General features: G+C 49.7%; 1 protein-coding gene across 17 annotated transcripts in view; it reads right to left on the bottom strand.

Annotated features, from left to right (window-relative positions):
- Positions 1 to 1780: 1780 nt before the first annotated feature.
- SORBS1 (sorbin and SH3 domain containing 1) overlaps positions 1781 to 17456 on the bottom strand; it is a 196897-nt gene continuing 181221 nt past the window's right edge. For 13 of the 17 annotated variants that reach the window (XM_015559393.1, XM_006756633.2, XM_006756636.2 and 10 more), the window contains 3 exons: positions 8289 to 8347; positions 5118 to 5230; positions 1781 to 1941 (listed from right to left, as the gene is read on the bottom strand). In XM_015559393.1, the coding sequence (XP_015414879.1) occupies positions 1874 to 1941; positions 5118 to 5230; positions 8289 to 8347 (240 nt within the window). In that variant the 3' untranslated portion in view covers positions 1781 to 1873. Of the gene's footprint in view, positions 1942 to 5117; positions 5231 to 8288; positions 8348 to 9054; positions 9115 to 17456 lie in introns of all 17 variants that reach the window. The other 4 variants (XM_006756628.2, XM_006756631.2, XM_006756629.2 and 1 more) reach the window with 1 other exon arrangement.

Here is a 17456-nt window from a genome sequence, read left to right as displayed (position 1 = left end):
CCCACCATTAGTTCTATAATCTTTCCCCTGGGGATTAAGGCTCTGCTCTGCCCTAGTTAAAAACAAATGTCTCTGGGAAGAGGTAACACATTCCTGTATCAGTCATTTACACTTTAGTGTGAAGAAGTCAGCCAGCAAGATTGGAAAAGAGGACAGGGAGAGAAGTGAGTGCACTGTAGCTGTCTGATAGGGGATGGGCAGCCGGTGGGATCCTAAGATGAGTAGTGGAGACAGAGGTGGAGGCAGAGACACTGAAGACAAACTTTTTGCTTACTTATAAAGACTCAGACCTTCGGACAATGGTACTGGGCACTTCTGAGCTACAGGCAGAGGGCCAGGGCTCCTGTACACACTCTGGCACTCGGAACTGCTACTCCTACTTGTGGCCGGATGTGTATTTATGGAGAGGGTGAGAGTCTGAAGACTTGGAAACAGCGCCAAGTGTTTTCAGTCATAAAGTACCCTCAGGCGAAGGTTCTTCCAGCATCCTAGTTGTTCAACAGTCAGCTAATAGAGACAGAAATACAATACTTTCTAGGATCCCTCCAGGGAAATTCATCTCTTCCTCTCTCACACCCTTCTTAGCACATTTCACAGTCTCTCCTATGTGTGTGTGTGTGTGTGTGTGTGTGTCTCCAATCACCTCTGAGTCCCCGCAGGCAGGGAACGGGACATTCCTATCTTTCATTCTCCAAGGGGTCTAACAGAGAGGGCTGACAAACATCCTGGACTCGGACAGAGTTGTGACTGAACACCCAGGTGTCGCAGGGGCCTCCCCGCTGAGCTCCGGCCTCCTGGGAGCAGCAGAATCACTTCCTCACAACTGGCGCTGCATCCGCACCTCTGCTCTGAAGTGAAGCCTGGCCAGGGTGCACCAGCACCCACAGCCCCGGGGGCCTACATTCTGAGTGGCCCTTGAGCTCCTATGGGGATGCGGTAAGTCTGCTGGCCCAGCATCCAGTGTCTATCAGGCTGTTAAATGAATCACTGCACATCACCATCCTTTTCTCCCTGAGAACAGGCCTATCAACCCCAAACTGTCCTGGCCCAGAACAATCCAGAAGAGAAAGATTAGCAACAGCGTCTGATCAATGAAACTGTGGCCTGAAAGGGAACATCTGTGGAAGCCAGTGATCCGGGAAAGGAGCACACGGCATGTCACCTCAGGAGCCACAGGGCTTCCTGACCTAAGTCACTGGGACACACACATTGACTGTCTGCCTGGCCACCTGCTCCCACGGGCAAACCTCCCGTGCTTTTCTCTCTGACCCCAGGGGGCAGTGGCGATGCCGCAGGCTGGGTAGGCATGCTCGGGCGCCGAAGGTTCGCCTCCATTTCCCCACTAACCTCAGCAGGTCCAGCGAGGGGCCTCCACCACCGTCTAGGGATGACCTCGCAGCCCAGACGGATCTCCAGCGGCGCTGATGGTGCTGGGGGGTCTGCGGGCTCGGTGGCCGGGGTGGGGCGGGGGTCTGTGGAGCCTTTGGAGAACGGCTGGGGACCTGCCGGGGCTCTGAGGGCCGCTTCAGGCAGGCCAGGGAGGCAGCAGCAGGAGGCATCTCTGTGGCCACAGGTCAGATTACCTCAGACGGGGAGCGGAGGGGAGGGCTGGAGAGGCTCCCAGAAGCAGCTAAATAAATACAGATTTGCCTCATTCCTTTCTGCTCAGCGCACGGTCCGGGCCTGTCTGATGCACGGTGAGCTGAGACAGGCCCGGGTTTTACACACAACACACTTCTCTGTCCCGCTCTTCTGCTTCGTTCTTTATCCACTGTATTACTTTTCCTACTGACTCAACTTTCAAATCAAGAGACCAGTTCATGGGTTATGCTTCATCCTCCGGTAAAAATCATCTCTGCGATTTTCAGTCTTCTCACAGATACAAAGGCTTTACATAGTTGCCTGGGAAAGTGCCAAACTGCCTGGTCCTTCTTGAAGTGCCTGCGAAAACACACGGACAATGAGGAGACCTGCCCGCAGGAGGGCAGAGGGCCCGGGATCGCCACCGGGCAGCCGCAGCGCAGTGTGCGGCCTCCACACGGTGAGGCCTGCCCTTCCCTCACTCAGGCTCAGGGTCGGGCTGGGTGCTGAGCGAGGCAGGCGTTTTTAACACTCCTGCTTTCTGTTCAGGTGAGCTTTGTTTTCAGAGCGCGGGTGACAGGCCTCACAGCTTAGCCAGCACCAGGGCACACTGAACCCCAGCCACTGCTCTTCCCAATGCCTCTCTGTTTTTGGAAGAATGGACACATCTCTCCAACACAAGACACTGGGGATTTACAATTTCTAAACGGCAGGATTTCTGAAAGTCCAATGGATGTGACCACACATCGAAAGGAAATTCCTCTCCTAGGCCTGCCTAAGCCCCACACCGACTCCCAGCCTTTGTGACCAACCTTAGGAGGGTTCCCGCTGAGCCAGGAACATTACACGGTTTGGGTACAAAGCCTTCCTGGGCTGCTCCAGATCCCTATCCAGTTCCTGCCCTTGGGATTCCCTCTAGAGCGGTGTGTGTGTGTGTGTGTGTGTGTGTGTGTGTGTGTGTTTGTGTGAAGCTATGCCACCATTACCCTCTCATTAGCAGACAACACAATCTGAGCACTGCTTCCTTTTCCCAGCTGGCCTGGATGCGGCTCAGAATCCTGTCGAATACAACCTTCAAGCAGCCACTACCAGTGCGTTGTTAGTGAAATGTCTCAGATAAAAGAATGTGTCACAGCGACTACCTGACCCCCTGTGGGGAGGGTCAAGAAGGTGGGAAGGCCCAGGGACGCCAGAGAGCTGGTGAGCGCCTTGCCTTATGGAGGAGGAGGAGCTTGGCTGGGTTACTTTATTCGAAGTCTGAATATTGGGTTACTTTTGGAAGTGTCTGAGGAATTGAGGAATCTGAAATATTTCCTTTACCAAGCTGCCGGGACGCTCCCTTAGAGAACTGGTGCCCCTCACCCCACCCCCGGTTCTGGTGAAAACCGTAACTGCTCTGGGAGGGGAGAGGTTAGCCGCGTATGCACGGGAGCTGGGCTCTCAGCGGTGGCCATAGGCATCTGCTGAGCACTGAGGCACGGCCGCTCCGAACTGGCTGGCTGCCCCGGGAAACAGCACCGGACTTCGAAGGCTCAGTACAGAATGAAGAATGTAAAGTAGCTCACAGTTTTTTATACAATTTTTTATATCGATTACATGTTCAAATGATAACATTTTGAATGCATTGGGTTTAATAAAATATATTAAAATTAATTTCACTGGCTTCATTTTACTTATTTTGTCCATAGCTTGTATTATGTTTCTACTGGACTTCTTTGCATTGGAACAGCGATTTTCAACCTTTTTCATCTCATGGCACATACGCACTCATTACAAAAATTCTGTGGCACACCAAAAACATATTTTTTTTTGCTAGTTTGCCAAAAAAATTGGTATAATTTTGAGTTATTCACACCAGGCGGCTATCGTTGTGCTGGCTGTTGTCATTTTTTTAAAAAATTTTTTTAAAATATATTTTATTCATTTTTTTTTTTTTTCTTTCTTTCTTTTATTTATTTGGTTTATTTTATTCATTTTTTTACAGAGAGAAAGGGAGAGAAATAGAGAGCTAGAAACATCGATGAGAGAGAAACATTGATCAGCTGCCTCCTACACATCTTCCCCTGGGGATGTGCCCGCAACCCAGGTACATGCCCCCGACTGGAATCAAACCCGGGACCCTTCAGTCCGCAGGCCGACGCTCTATCCACTGAGCCAAACCGGTTTCGGCCATTTTTTTAAATTCGACAATCTAAGGGCAAAGAGGTCAGTGCCCCTAACTAAGCAGTCAGGAATTGCATGTTTTAAAAATTCCTGTGGCTCACTGGCTGAAAATCGCTGTACCAGTGTACTGCTGACTTCTCAGATCTGGTTTCCCTCTGAACACAGCACTCAAGGTAGTGAGCCTGCAGGCTTCTGGGGGCCGTGGGAGGATGCGCGGCTTTCTACAAGGCTGGTGAGGCCACGGCAAGTCTTTCTGGCTTCCCGTTTATGCTGAGACCTTGCTGTTCTCACTACCCCAGCCCTGGCATCACTTTGCTTTAGTAAAGCTTGTGCAGAGAGATCAGGAAAAAGTCTCCGGAGAGAAGATAAAGGCAAAGCCATTGTACAAGGGGATTGAGGCAAATAGTGAGCTGGTGACTCCCAACATCATACTCATACCTGAAGAAGGAACAGAGGCTTGGGGACAGGTGGGCCGGGGTTCAAACACTGGCCCGACTGTTTGCTGCCTGGGTGGCCTTGGGCTAGGTCAGTGATGGCGAACCTTTTGAGCTCGGTGTGTCAGCATTTTGAAAAACCCTAACTTAACTCTGGTGCCATGTCACATATAGAAATTTTTTGATATCTGCAACCATAGTAAAACAAAGACTTATATTTTTGATATTTATTTAATATATTTAAATGCCATTTAACAAAGAAAAATCAACCAAAAAAATGAGTTCGCGCGTCACCTCTGACATGCATGTCATGGGTTCGCCATCACTGGGCTAGGTACTTAATTTCTTTGGGCCTCAGTTTTTGAATCTGTGATGAGGATTATTCTTGACTTTTGGGCTGTTTGTTGAAAGACTATCAATAAGAAAGTATATCAAGCAAGTATCTGCTTTGTAATAGAATTTCACTTATCCCCCCATTTTATAAAGGTGAATCCTTTTTTAATTAAGCAGATTGCTTTGATTAAAATTATTAGAAGGCTGGAGTAGATAAGATCTTGAAATGTTTACACATACGCTTGAGTTTCATGGTAGAAACCTAGGCTCGGTCAAAGTTTCTTGTGTTGTTTCATAAGAGTTTTAAAAAATAAAATTTCCAAATGTAGAACAGATATATGCACAATAGAAATACAAACAGAACTTAATGAATTTGACAAGTGCCCTCCCTCCCTCCACTGGACGCTGGCAGATTTGAGTTTTAGGTCCAACACACACAGCCACACAGGCTCGAGAGCAAACATGAACTGTGCCCAGCACTCATGGTGGTTCGGGGACCAAGAAGGCTCCTCTTCCCTACGGAGAATATGGCTTTTGCACAGTTCATCACTCCTAGTTGTTCCCTCAGAACACGGCTAGTAAAAGAAGTGGGACCAGGTCACTTACCAACAAACCATCCATCGTCACACTTTTCCATGACATCAACAATATCTCCATCTCGGAGTTCCAACTCATCATCGTTCTGTGGTATATAGCTATATAATGCTTGGTAGCTAAATCTATCAATGAGAAAAAGGAATATTAAGTAAGTGACTGATAGGATTAAATAAGGGCTTTTTAAAGCCATTTCAGTTAAATCAACATTTAGGTAGTGTTTCCTGCTTACCAGTGGAGAGAAAAAGTATTTTATTGGCTATTTCTCTAATGACTTATCATTGGGGGAGATCCATTCAACAGCAATCTATATGTATAAAAGCCTAAGCGACCGTCTGACCGTTTGACTGTGCGACCGGCAGCTATGACGTGCACTGACCAGCAGGGGTCAGAAGCTCAATACACAGGCATGGAAACATTGAAAAGACTGATGAATCTCAGAGGGAATCGGGTGGGGTGGGGGGGAAGACAGGAAGAGATTAACCAAAGATCTTATATGCATACTAGAGGCCTGGTGCACAGATCTGTGCACTAGTGGGCTCCCTCAGCCTGGTCTGCGGGGATCGGGCAGAAACTGGCAGTCTGACATCCCCCGAGGGCGCAGGCCAGGCTGAGGGACCCCACCAGTGCATGAATCTGAGCACTGGGCCTCTAGTCTGATAATAAATTAAGACTGGCAGGGATGGAGAACTTCTGAGCAAGTCATGACCAATCCTTTTACTTAGTTTCATTTGGTTATCATAACCGAGGATTTTTGTCTAGATGTCCCCCTCCCCTTTTACATTTAACCAAGGCTTTTTCTTAACATGGGATAATTTATATAGGTTATTGGGAATAGTCAGAGGTTACTGAAGTCCAGAGATAGACATTATATTCTGGCAATTTACATTGGATGGCCCAAGACAATTGCCATATATTATAAAATTGTCATATTTATATGAAATATATTCCAGTTGCCTCACCATTTAGCAAAACTACTTTGAGTTTCTTAATCCACCAACAGACATTTCATTCATTGTTTTAAAATATGGATGCCATTTTTCTGAAACTCTTGAAAGCTTTTTTTTCTATCCCAGCGAGCTGGGGGTTAAGATTTTTATTTAGGTGGCAGTTGGCCTAAGGCGATTTGGGGTGTGCTGCTCTGCTTGTTCTAACAGCAACCACGGAGAAAGCTGGCATGCGGCGAAGTCTGGCATCTGCTGTGGCAACAAGGAAAAGCTCCGTTTTCACTTATTCCTTTGACAAATAATTAAGAAGCATCCACTGCACACCAATTCACAGTTCTGTTTGCTCACTATTTTGAAACACAACAGTAGCAGGAAAAACTCAGCCATGAGCCAAACATCTACCATTTCCAGTAGATGCCTGTGATCTCCAGTGTGTGGGCAAGACAGACGAGACCCCGGTACGCGAAGCCAGCGCCTAGAACAAGAGGCTCATTCTCCTCTGCTAAAACCAGAGGCAATTTCATTGTGTCCATTTATCTGAATGTGTCTGCCTTTTGTAGGTGGATCTGCCTGCCAGAGGGTCTCTAACGGGGAATTAAGAGCGGCCACAGACTGCAGTTGGAAAATGAACACATTCTGCTGTTTCTGTATGTGCCTGCTGCCTCCCCCTACCCAGGCCTCCTCAGAACGCCTGCTCCCCTTCACCTCCACTTGCTCAGCTCTGGGAAGTAACTCCTGATTCTGCTTCCTGCTCTCACTCCCAGACTGCGGAGCGCGGCTGGAGGAAGTCCCGTAGCCTTGCTGCTTGGGTCGCCCGGGCAGCGCTGACGTTGGGTGGGAGTCCCCCGCCTCCTCTGCTTCCCTGTGCAGAGGGCTCTTCACGCTGCCCCGTTCAGGTTTAAGTCTCCGGACCCCCTCCCTCCTGCTCTGTTCCCACACGGGAGGAAGGGTCCCTCGGGTCAAGTTGAACTCTATTTCCTTAGCTTCCGTGTTCTCTCCTACATATGTTGACTCTGTCAACCCCTTCTCCTCTGGTACAAATGTACTTAGGTCTCTGCACCCTAAAAATACCCGCTCTCTGTCTGCTACTCCCTCCGTCTACAGCCCTTTCACCCACCATGGCACCGACTACCAACCCTTTCTAAGGAGGCATCTGCCTCCCTTTCTCTAACTGCTGTCTCCGAGGTCACCCATGATTTTCTCCACCTGGAGGACACGTCGCATTTCCTCCCGCCTTGGCCGCTCTGGAGCAGGAGGCACTGCTGGCCGAACACGCTTGCTCCAATCTGCACAAGGGATCGCTCCTAACCCCTCTCCCGAGTCTCCTGTGGCTCCTCTGTTGCCTTAAAAGTTGTTCTCCCAGGACCTACCCTTGTTTCCCTTCTCGCTCTACCCGGAGTCTCCTTGGGTGACCTTGTATGTGCCCGTGGTCACAGTGCACCCACTCTGTCCTGGCTCAGGCCCTCATCACTCCTTGCCTGGATTAACATCTCCTGGCCAGCATCTTTGTCCCTCGCCTCTGAAACCCACCTTCTACTCCGTTACCAGAGTTACCTCCCGAAAACAAAACAGAATCAATATGCTCCTCACTTCAAACCCTCTGGTGGCTCCTGAGAGCCTGCAGAATGAAACCCAAACTTATTTCAGTCGCATCATGGATTCTACAACGGGTCCGAACCTACTTTTTGAGCTTTGTTTCCTCCGTGAACTGTACCCTGCGGCCACGTGGGCACCTCTGAGGTTGTCCAAGCCCCCCCGTGCCCATGTGGTTTCCTTAGCTGGGAAGACCCTGCTCTAACCCTCAAGTCCAGTTTGTCTTTCAGTGCTTATTCCAAAACCCCTCCCTCTGGGAATGGAGTTTACTCCTCTGTGCTTAAAAGAGGAGACAGAGCCAATATATTGTTCTTAACGAATGGATCAACCTTATTCACTCAGCTCTCGTCAGAATTAATTTCCTTCCTCTATTCCCACAACACTAGGAGGGAAGCCAGTCAGCACAGCTCTCATTTGCCCTTGGAGAGCAGTTCATTCTTTACCTGTCTCTCTCCCAGTAGGTCATGACCTTACTGACCTGCCACCTGTTCTCACACTGGTTGTTGGGAAACACGGAATTCTCAGAGAAGCTGGGAGTGATTCACTCATCCCCCCGCCGGGCTGCCCCACAGCCAGTCAATGAACACTTCCTGAGCCCAACAGTCTGCTAAAATGAGAGAACTGACATTTGTCGGGTACTTACAAATCTTGTGAGGCTTGGCTCCTGTCTGGGGTGACTCTTCGCTGCTGGGCTTGAGGTTGCTGAGAAATGATTAAAGATGATTTATTGTCAGAAGGGGGTACCTTGTGATGAAAGTCAAGGGGATGAGAGACAGTGCTGCAGTAATGAACAGACTTTTCGGCAATGTTTATGATCTCATTGCAAACTGCTTCCTGTGAGGTGGCCCCGAGATATCCAGAAACCCCCATAAAACAGTCAACATGGGGACAAAAAAAAAAAAAAAAGAAAGAGAGGAAGAGATGGAACATTCCAGACGAAGCACATAAGTCCAGGAAAACAACAGAGTTGAAGATCCAGGTTAAAAAAATAGATATTCCAGTAGTGGAGTGCAGGAGGGATCCAGGCGTAAGCATGGAAAAACAGGTAAGATACAGAATTCGGAATTTAGTATGAATATTAAAAAAAAAAAGGTAGCAGCATAAAAGCCTGCAATTAGTGAGTAACTGTTACAAACAGAATAACTTCAGGATAGAAATGCAAGTATGTATCCCCGATCATGCACTAAGACATTGATTTAATCCCACATGGAGGCAGAGGAGAAATGGCATCTCTAATTCCTCTGCTTTTTGAGAGGGAAGGGGCAGCCTAACGTCTCTCTACGACAGGAGCCACATAATCCTTATTACACGTGGCTGAGAGTTAACCAGGCAGTGCTCCCGGCTGTACTCTGGAGGCCAGTAAGGACTCTTTTTAGAAAAGCTACAATCTTAGTCAACAGGCGTCTTACCACATAGCTCTTTTCAGATTCTGTGAGATCAGGTCCTGCGCTCAATGAATGATGAGAAGGCTGTGATCACCAAGCAAATTATAAGGGAGACATTTTAGCAGATGTCACATTGGAAAGAATTCAAAATAAAAGCGTGAGCAAATACACGTACCACACCATCACACTCGATGACACTGGACACTCGTAGCCTAGGGCCACCGAGTCTCCATGACAACACGGTGGGTGCACAGGAGAAAATGCAATGTACAGAGTTAGAAGCAAGCATCCAGGCAATGAGATGGGAGGCTGAGACATGGCTGCAGGGAGGTGAGAAGGACAACACAGGGTCCCAGAGTGGCAGACAGACACGGACGGGCTGTCTAAAGAACAGTTACGTCCCTCCGTTACCACACACTTGGTCCCCTTGCTCTCAGCTGCCCAGCATCTATGGATGGGCTGCTGGACCAAAGCCAGTTTCAGTTACCTGGGCAACTGCTGGCAAAGCAGGCTCACAAAACTACCAGGCACACCACGCTTCAGGACTCACAAAAACCGAGTAACGCTTCTGAAAAGCTCCTTGGTAATGTTTAGTATTGGAAGAAGACTGTTCTGGAAAGATCTGCACATGACACCTCCAGCTCGGTGTTTGAGGAGTGAGACGTCTCACAGCGCGGAGCTGAAACCATCACTCATCAGCTCAGGTACCCCAGGGGCGGTCATGGCCGAGCACCCCTCCTTGAAGTAGGTCTCCCACAGCAGAGGCCAGGCCTGCACCGCAGGGTGTATGAAATCATTCCCCTCACAAAGGATTCAATCTCAAGCTCTGGGGAGTCTCCCTAAATAAATATTTGAAGAGCCATCCTTGGAGACTTCCTCCAGGCAGCCCACCATCATAGCCCTGAGCCTCAGCACCTCCAGGGACACCTGTGCATGGCTCCCTCGTTCCAGAGAGGCCCCGAGAGGGTGAGGCCTCCTGAGGCCACACTGTGAGCTCGTGGAGCACTTGGTTCCTGGTGTCATCGACTGTCCCCAAGGACCTTCCCTGTCATCCCCGGACCATGTCCCACATTCCCAAGTGTGCTCACTGACCGTACTTCACAGAGTCCCGCAGAGACCCTGGAGACAGGCAGGGCAGATGTCTGATAAAAGGTTATCCATCCCCTTTTCTTTTAGAACCCAGAAAGCTGACGCTCAGCTAGGGACAGGGAAAGCTGCTGGGTTGTTCTTCCCAGGCCACCACCCCACTCTCTCCTGCTTGGTGCCGCTGTACATGACCCTGCCCTTCCAGGCAAGCCCTGCAGGACCCACATCCATTCCAGGCACCACTTCTACCCTCCTGTTCTTTTGGGAAACCCCTTCAAGTTCTCCAAACCCCCTCCAAACTGCAATCACCTAGTCAGCCCCCTGGACTTGGCAGGAGTGAAGGCAGACGCAGGACTGGAAGAGGCCTTTTCAAGCTCCTCCTACAACGTCTCAGGGCCTGCAGGCTCTGGCAGGTGACAGGCGCTGACCCTGCATAGCCCCCTCATCACCTACCAGCCTCTGGGTCCAAGCTTCTGTGTAAGAAAGGGAAGCAGTAGCCTACTCTGCAGGCTTTCACACAGCAGAAAAATGAAACTTATTCTGGGCACCCCGAGTGGGGCATACCTCCAGACAAGGGGAGCGAAGGGGAAACTTTCTAAAAGTAAGAGCTGTCTGCCCAGCAACAGCAGGGGCTGCCTGATGAGAGAGTGTGTGGCCTGCCCCAGCAGCTGTCCGAGCTGAGGCTGCGCTGACATCACTAGCTGGGACATGGGGTAGTGCTTCTCAGGCCTTCATGGACGCTGGTCTCTCCTGGGATCCTGTTCAAAGGCAGGCTCCCGAGTGCCACCTCAGGGTGTGTGCTGAGACGGCTGGTGCAGAGGCTGCAGAGGCTCTCAACTGTCTGACACTGAGAGTCTCTGTGTCAGACTGACATGGTCGCACCTCATAAAAATAAAGTTCTCATACAAATAAAAATATTTCCAAATTCCAGCTGGGGCCCGATGACCTCAGGTCAAATGCAGACCAGAGAGAATGCGGACAGTCTCTCAGAGTAGTCGGCACAGCTTACGGAAGTCCTTAGCATCTTTCAATCAACCTAATCCCAAAGCAGTGACTGGAATCGATCATCCACAAATAGTTGGCACATAAGAGATTTGGTGAATCAGATACAGAAAGAAGGATTGATATTCTACGAAACCCTTTCTTTTTAAAGCATTTTTTAAAAGCTGCTTTCAAAGCACATATAAGTCTGAGTCTTCATCTGACTCGTGTACTAACGTGGTGACAAGGGGCGGGCAGAAAATGAAATGTTAAGGCTCAGGGAAGTCTGAGAACTTGACAAGATGGCTAAGCCCCTGAGAGCTGAGCCTCCGTGTCTGATCCCTGTACGCCAACCCCTCGAGTCATGACGGGCTGCTGGTAGCTCCAGCGCACACCCAGCTCAGCCTCTTCAGAAGACCAGCGTATACCTTCTCATTACCTGTTCATCATGTGAAAGGTACGACGCGCACGAATAGGCGTCATCCTATCATTAGCTCCAGTGTCCCCAGTACTGAAAGGGACACTGATGCCCCGCCTTCCTTGGTCTCAGGTCCTATCCAAACCAGAAGGCAATCATCATCACAACCTTCACATCCAAACACACTTAACATCTGGACACACTTAACTCATCTCCCAGAGGTAGGGACAATTTGGTTCCTTATTTAACGTTTGTGGGAAAATGCAGGAAGAAGGCAAGATAAACATTTATCTTATTAGTGAGAGAGAAGGCAAGATAAACATTTACCCTATTAATTAAAATTCAATTTCTTCCCCCTTTAAAAAAATATATTTCTATTGATTTTTAGAGAGAGAGGAAGGGAGAGAGAGAAACATTGATCCCCTGCCTCCTGTACACGCCACACTGGGGAGCGAGCCCGCAACCCAGGCATTTGCCCTGACCAGGAATTGAACAAGTGGCCTCCTGGTGCATGGATCAACACTGAACCATGAGCCCACCAGCCGGGCTCAATTTCTCCCCCTTGGAAATGCTTTCCTTAGACTCTTCCTCCAAACCTATGCCATCCAATATCATCACCTGCAAGCACGTGTGACTTGGCCAGCATAAAATATACAATGGATTTCAAAAATAAAGTACAAAATAAAGAATGTAAAATATCTCAGTGATTCTTCTATTGTTTCTATGTTAAAATGAATTTACTTTGATATATTGGGCTAAATAAAATAAATTATTAAAATAATGTCACCTGCTCCATTTTACTAGCAGGAAATTTAAAATTACATTATGTTCCCACTGGACAGTGCTGCCCTGATCCCTGGTCCTCACAGTCTGCCCTTATTCAGGCCTAAAAGTAGACACACGTTCTCACCAGGACCTCACCCGGGGTTAAGAATAAAGAGGGTATTATCTTATGCTAAGTGCGTTTTGGACTCTTGGAGATGCAATGAAGTTTTTCACATGTTTAGAAAACAGCAATTGGCCCAACACATGTACACACATGGGCGCGCGCGCGCACACACACACACGGACACACGGACACACACACACACACACACACACACGGCATTCCCCTCCCCGCTCATCAACAACAAACAGGTGGCAGTCTTGGACTCAGAAACCGCTTTGCTTTCCTATTCGCAAACATGCACCCAAGCACCTCTCTTGGCTGGAGCGCTGGCTTCATTCTTCCCGGTGAGCAATCCTGCAGCGTCCTTCTCTGTGGCCCTGCTGCCCTTCCATCTCCAGTTCACGGAAGTCCCTCAGAAATCTGACCCCAGCTCCCTGGAACTGTTCATCCCTCTGGATCCACAACACACCTGGTGCTACTGTGCAGATACTAAGCACCTTCTTCCAGAGTTTGGTGTGTGCCAAAGCCCGAAGCCCCAAATAACTGTCTGCAGGCTGAAGAACAGCAGGGAGTCCTGGCGGTGTGGACAGGATAGAGGAACTCAACCTCAACAGGCAGGACCCACCTAGACACACCTGTTCTCCTAGCCTGCCCGGGCCCTCGGAGATGGTATTCTTCTCCTCATCTCAGGCCCCATACCTTTCCACCTCTTCACACCCCACCCACATTTTGCTGACCTACCCTGGCCTCCCGGGGGGACACTGGACTGGGGGTGAGAAATCTGGCTTCCAGGCCAGGCTCTGATACCAATTTGTTATTTGAACAAAATGCTTAATTTCTTTGGAGTTCCAGTTCTTGGTGAAATCAGAGGACTGGACAGATTTCCATCAATGTCCTTTGGCTGTAATGTTCCATGACGAGTGTAGGCACCCTGTGACTGAGACCCGGCACTGGGCAGGGCTGAACTGGCTGAAGGGGACAGCACCACTCATCGCCCGCTGAAGACTGGACGGAGGGCTTTGACAGTAGCCCCCGGTGTCGAGGGGGATCTGGCAGTGTGGGAGGTGAGGGTGCCCGATGGAGACAGAAGGTTTGCAGCTCCTGGAGCACCCCGGGCAAACTCTGCCCGAGGAGTAGGAAGCCCTGAGTGACTCAGGCTCCTGGGCTTTGGCTCTAGGGAACCTAGAGCCATCCTGCAGCACCCCTGCTCTGTGCCCTCCCACACACCCCGCCGGCTCTGACTCCACTGATTCTCCTGATTTCATTGAGCAAAAGATCCCAGCTTAATATAAAACCAGTGACAGCCGAATAGTTCAACTGCTTACCACCTAGACCTAGTCTCCATCAGATTCCTCCACAAATTATACACTAGCTCTGTTGTAATGTAAACCTGATCACAACACTCCCATGCTCAGCCACCTGTCAGAGTCTGGAATGTGGACTTCTGCTTCCTTCCTAAAACAAGCCGAGCAGTAACGGCAAACGGCACTCAACTATGAAGAAACCAGACGCTTTCCAAGATGATGGCTTTGTCCTCCAGGTGGGAGAGAATACGGAGAAGCAGGGACTGGCAGAGACAATCTGAACTTCTAACTTCTGGATCTATGCGACACAAAGTAAAAAAGGTTCTCCCACCACTTACACACTTCTCCTCCTCCCCCCACCTTCCTCTCTGTGGTGGAACGGGGTAAGGAGGATAAAGTAAATTACCTCTTCCAGTTCTTTTTCCTATTACATCAGTATCACACAACAGGTGCTTATTGGTTCTAATTACATGCTCGGGGCTAGTCTCATGACATCTCATTTAGTCCTCATAATTCAGCAAAGTGGTCGCTATGTACCTCAGATTACAAAACTAAGACCCAATATGTCTGAGTTGGGAATTTGAAGAGCCAGGATTTGAACCCCGGTCTCTGGGACTCCAAGTCCTGCACATTCCTACACCCTGATCTCTGGAGCTAGGGGGTCTGCTGTCTACCACTTCTCCTAACATTTTTCAGGGGGAGACACTTCAACGCTGGGTCTTAGTTCCCCATCTTAGATGCTGAGATGCTGGTTATTTTTGTAAGAACTTTGGCCAGTGTCTCTCCACGTCCTGTATATTGTTAAACGCCCTCGGTACTTAGAGATTTCCTTCTTGAGGGAGCCAAAGGGAAATGATTCCCATTCTTAGTTGAATATCTTAACATTTTAAATTTCCTTTTGGTTCTGACAAGGTGCATTGCAAGCTTTTCCTTCTAGTTCTGATGTCTGTGCCCAAAGCAGGCCTGTGTCTTTGTTCTTCTCTCTCTGGAACTAACCTAGTTCCCACATGGTAAGGGATGCTCCCAAGCCACCAAAGCACATCGCTCTGTCGTCAGTTGAGTAGCTTTCCTTCCTCGAGGCCGCCAAGCGATTTGTTCTTGCATTTCTCAGACAGATGCTTTGAGGACACACAGCTTTCCTGAGTATTTTTATTTTTAAATGTCACGCCTTCAGATTTTATTGTTTGACTGGCTTCCTTCCCTTTAGGAACCAAACTGACATCACAAAAGCGTCTCACTTTCCTCAGACCTCAGCTTTCTCATCTCATCATGGAAGTCCAATCGATTTGGGCTCTTAATCTGGGGTCCATGAGCTCCCAGGTGGCCTCAAGTGTGGCTCTCTTGAAACTTCACGCGGACTTTGGATGCTGGCCTGGATCCCTGGCTGACCTCAGATTCCCACAGGTTCCATAACCCAGAAGTCAGGAGTCACTCAAATAGGTGATCTTTAAAGATGCTTTTTAATTCAGAAATTCCACGAAGCTCTCACCAATTGTAGGAGCTCAGAAACCAAGGCTGGGCGCCCGTCAGCAGACAGTGGCCTGATTGGGGAAGCCCAGTGAATGTCTGCTGATGCTCGTGAAGGTTTCCGAGAGGAGCTTCCCCTCTACTCGCTGGACTGGTTGTTCTAAACTTGCTTGGCCAAAATTATGCCCCTCAAATCCAAGAACTTGGCTGATGATTCTTAACTCTTGGGCGTTTTGTATGTATGTTTTTGTCCAATTAAGCTGTCCCTCAAATAATAAAAGGGGAAACTTTCACTTTTCAATTGAGAAGGTTCGCAAATCCCTAATAAATGCCATACTTTGCATTTGTTCTTGCTTTTCCTTTCAACTGAAACTCACATTGGACTTTTAGCTAGTCAAGACCAGCAAAGACAAAAGAACCCTCGTTCTTGTCTGACTGTTTTGCTAACGGACTGGGGAGCCAGAGGAGGGAAGTGACTCATCCAAAGACACGCAGGCTGATGGAGCTGGAGCCCAGCATCCTGTCCGCGGAGCACGCCTCCCCCAGACCCCTCCCTGACTTGGCTCACCCCCTTCTGCTGTTCAGAGAATACACACCTACACACATGAGGGACGGGCCTGTGTGACATCAGCTTGGGAGGCTACCAAGGAGTGGGAAGTCACAGGCAAGTGTTCGCACATCTGCAGAGTTGGGGGTGGCGGAAAGGGCTGGACAGGTGACTAAGGGGAAGGAAAGCAGCAAAGCAGGGACTTAGCACCAAAAATGGAAGTTTGACAACCCAATCACAAGGGTCACGTGACCGTGAGGAAGATGACTAGCCACACTGTGCTGACGAATGCCTGCCGTGGCACCACCGAGCCCCTCCATGCTCTGCTCCAGCCTCTTCTCCACACCACCCGCCTCTCCCCGCCTGCAGACACCCTACAGGTCACCCCAACTGGGAACTGGCCACTCCCTGTACCTGCTTTCACATCCCCACCCGTGGGCTGTGGCAGGCCTATGTGCTTGCTGTGAACGCCACCCTCTGGCTGTGTGCCTCCCACAGAGCTCCCAGGTCAAACCCCTTTTCTCTTATGCAGCCTTTCCAGATGACCCCTTCCCCTCCTGGTGCTCATCATCTCTCTGCATCTTGAACCCTCAGAGTGAGCTGCTGTCTGTCCTCCTCTCTGCATTATAATTACTTGTGGACATGTCATTTCCCCAGTGGAGACACACACTCCCTTAGTTGGGGTCAGTTATCTTTTATCTTTTCTTTCATTCAACAAGTATTCATTGAGCGCCTTCCATTGATCATGTGTCCTGATCTCTCACTCTCATTGTGACACAGACAAGCAAAGGGGCAAATGCTGTAGAGCTGAAGATGTGCCCCGCAGGTGAGGTGCAGAGGGCTGTGGAAGCACAAGGTCAGAGCATTTAATCCGTCTTGCAGGGGCAGGAGGACGCCAGGAAACGCTTCTGGAAGGACATCTGAGTGGAGAAGTGTAGGCAGGGGGCAGTCACCCAGGCACACAGCGTGGGGGGCTTTGGGAGGTGAGGCTGGCCTGCTGTGTAAACAGCCCGGCACATGGTCCGTGGAGCCTAAGAGAGGCTTTCCCAAGAGCAATAGGAAGAACCCAAATGGTCTCCCCTCTGTCTCTCACAGCACTTAGTACGGGCCTAGAACATCCTTGATGGAAGAGAAATGATCCTAACAGTCAGAACATCTGCGATTTTAAGGTTCTCAGGCATTTCCCTCTGTTCACTGGTCAGATACACGTGAACTTCTGGTTCAGCTTCCCACAGCAAGAGGAGTGGCCGCAGTTTTCCCGATAACACAGACTCGTCTGGAGCACATTTATCTACAGTGACTCAGCCTGAGCTCGCACCATCCTGACGGCCACCAAAGAACAGTGTCACTGAAGTCCTTTCCATCTTTAGCTCTGTCGCCCAGAGGGCCTCGCGAGGCAGGAAGCTTCTTTTGAAGACCCCATTTCCTGAGTATCGGGGTCCTGTTCCCAGGCACAGAAGGGGCAGTGAAGGGGCTGGGAGGGAGGTGTGTGGGCAGGAGCCCCTTTTCCACAACCCTCTAGCTCTCATAGGGAGCAAGGCCCACAGCCTGGGCGCCACATGGAAGAGAGGAGAGAGGACGGGGACGGGAAGTGGTCCACTGGCGGCCTGGAGGCCCACCGAGAATGGAACACGATTTCATCAAGCCTGGCACCCGTGTGGCCAGCTCCTCCTCTCGCCCCTCCGTCAGGAAGGGAGCGTGTACACCCCTAGCCCGGCCCAGGGCTTGGCACCA

Source organism: Myotis davidii, unplaced genomic scaffold, assembly GCF_000327345.1.
Source record: "Myotis davidii unplaced genomic scaffold, ASM32734v1 scaffold332, whole genome shotgun sequence".
Taxonomy (NCBI): domain Eukaryota; kingdom Metazoa; phylum Chordata; class Mammalia; order Chiroptera; family Vespertilionidae; genus Myotis; species Myotis davidii.
This window is presented reverse-complemented; position numbering and strand designations above follow the sequence as displayed.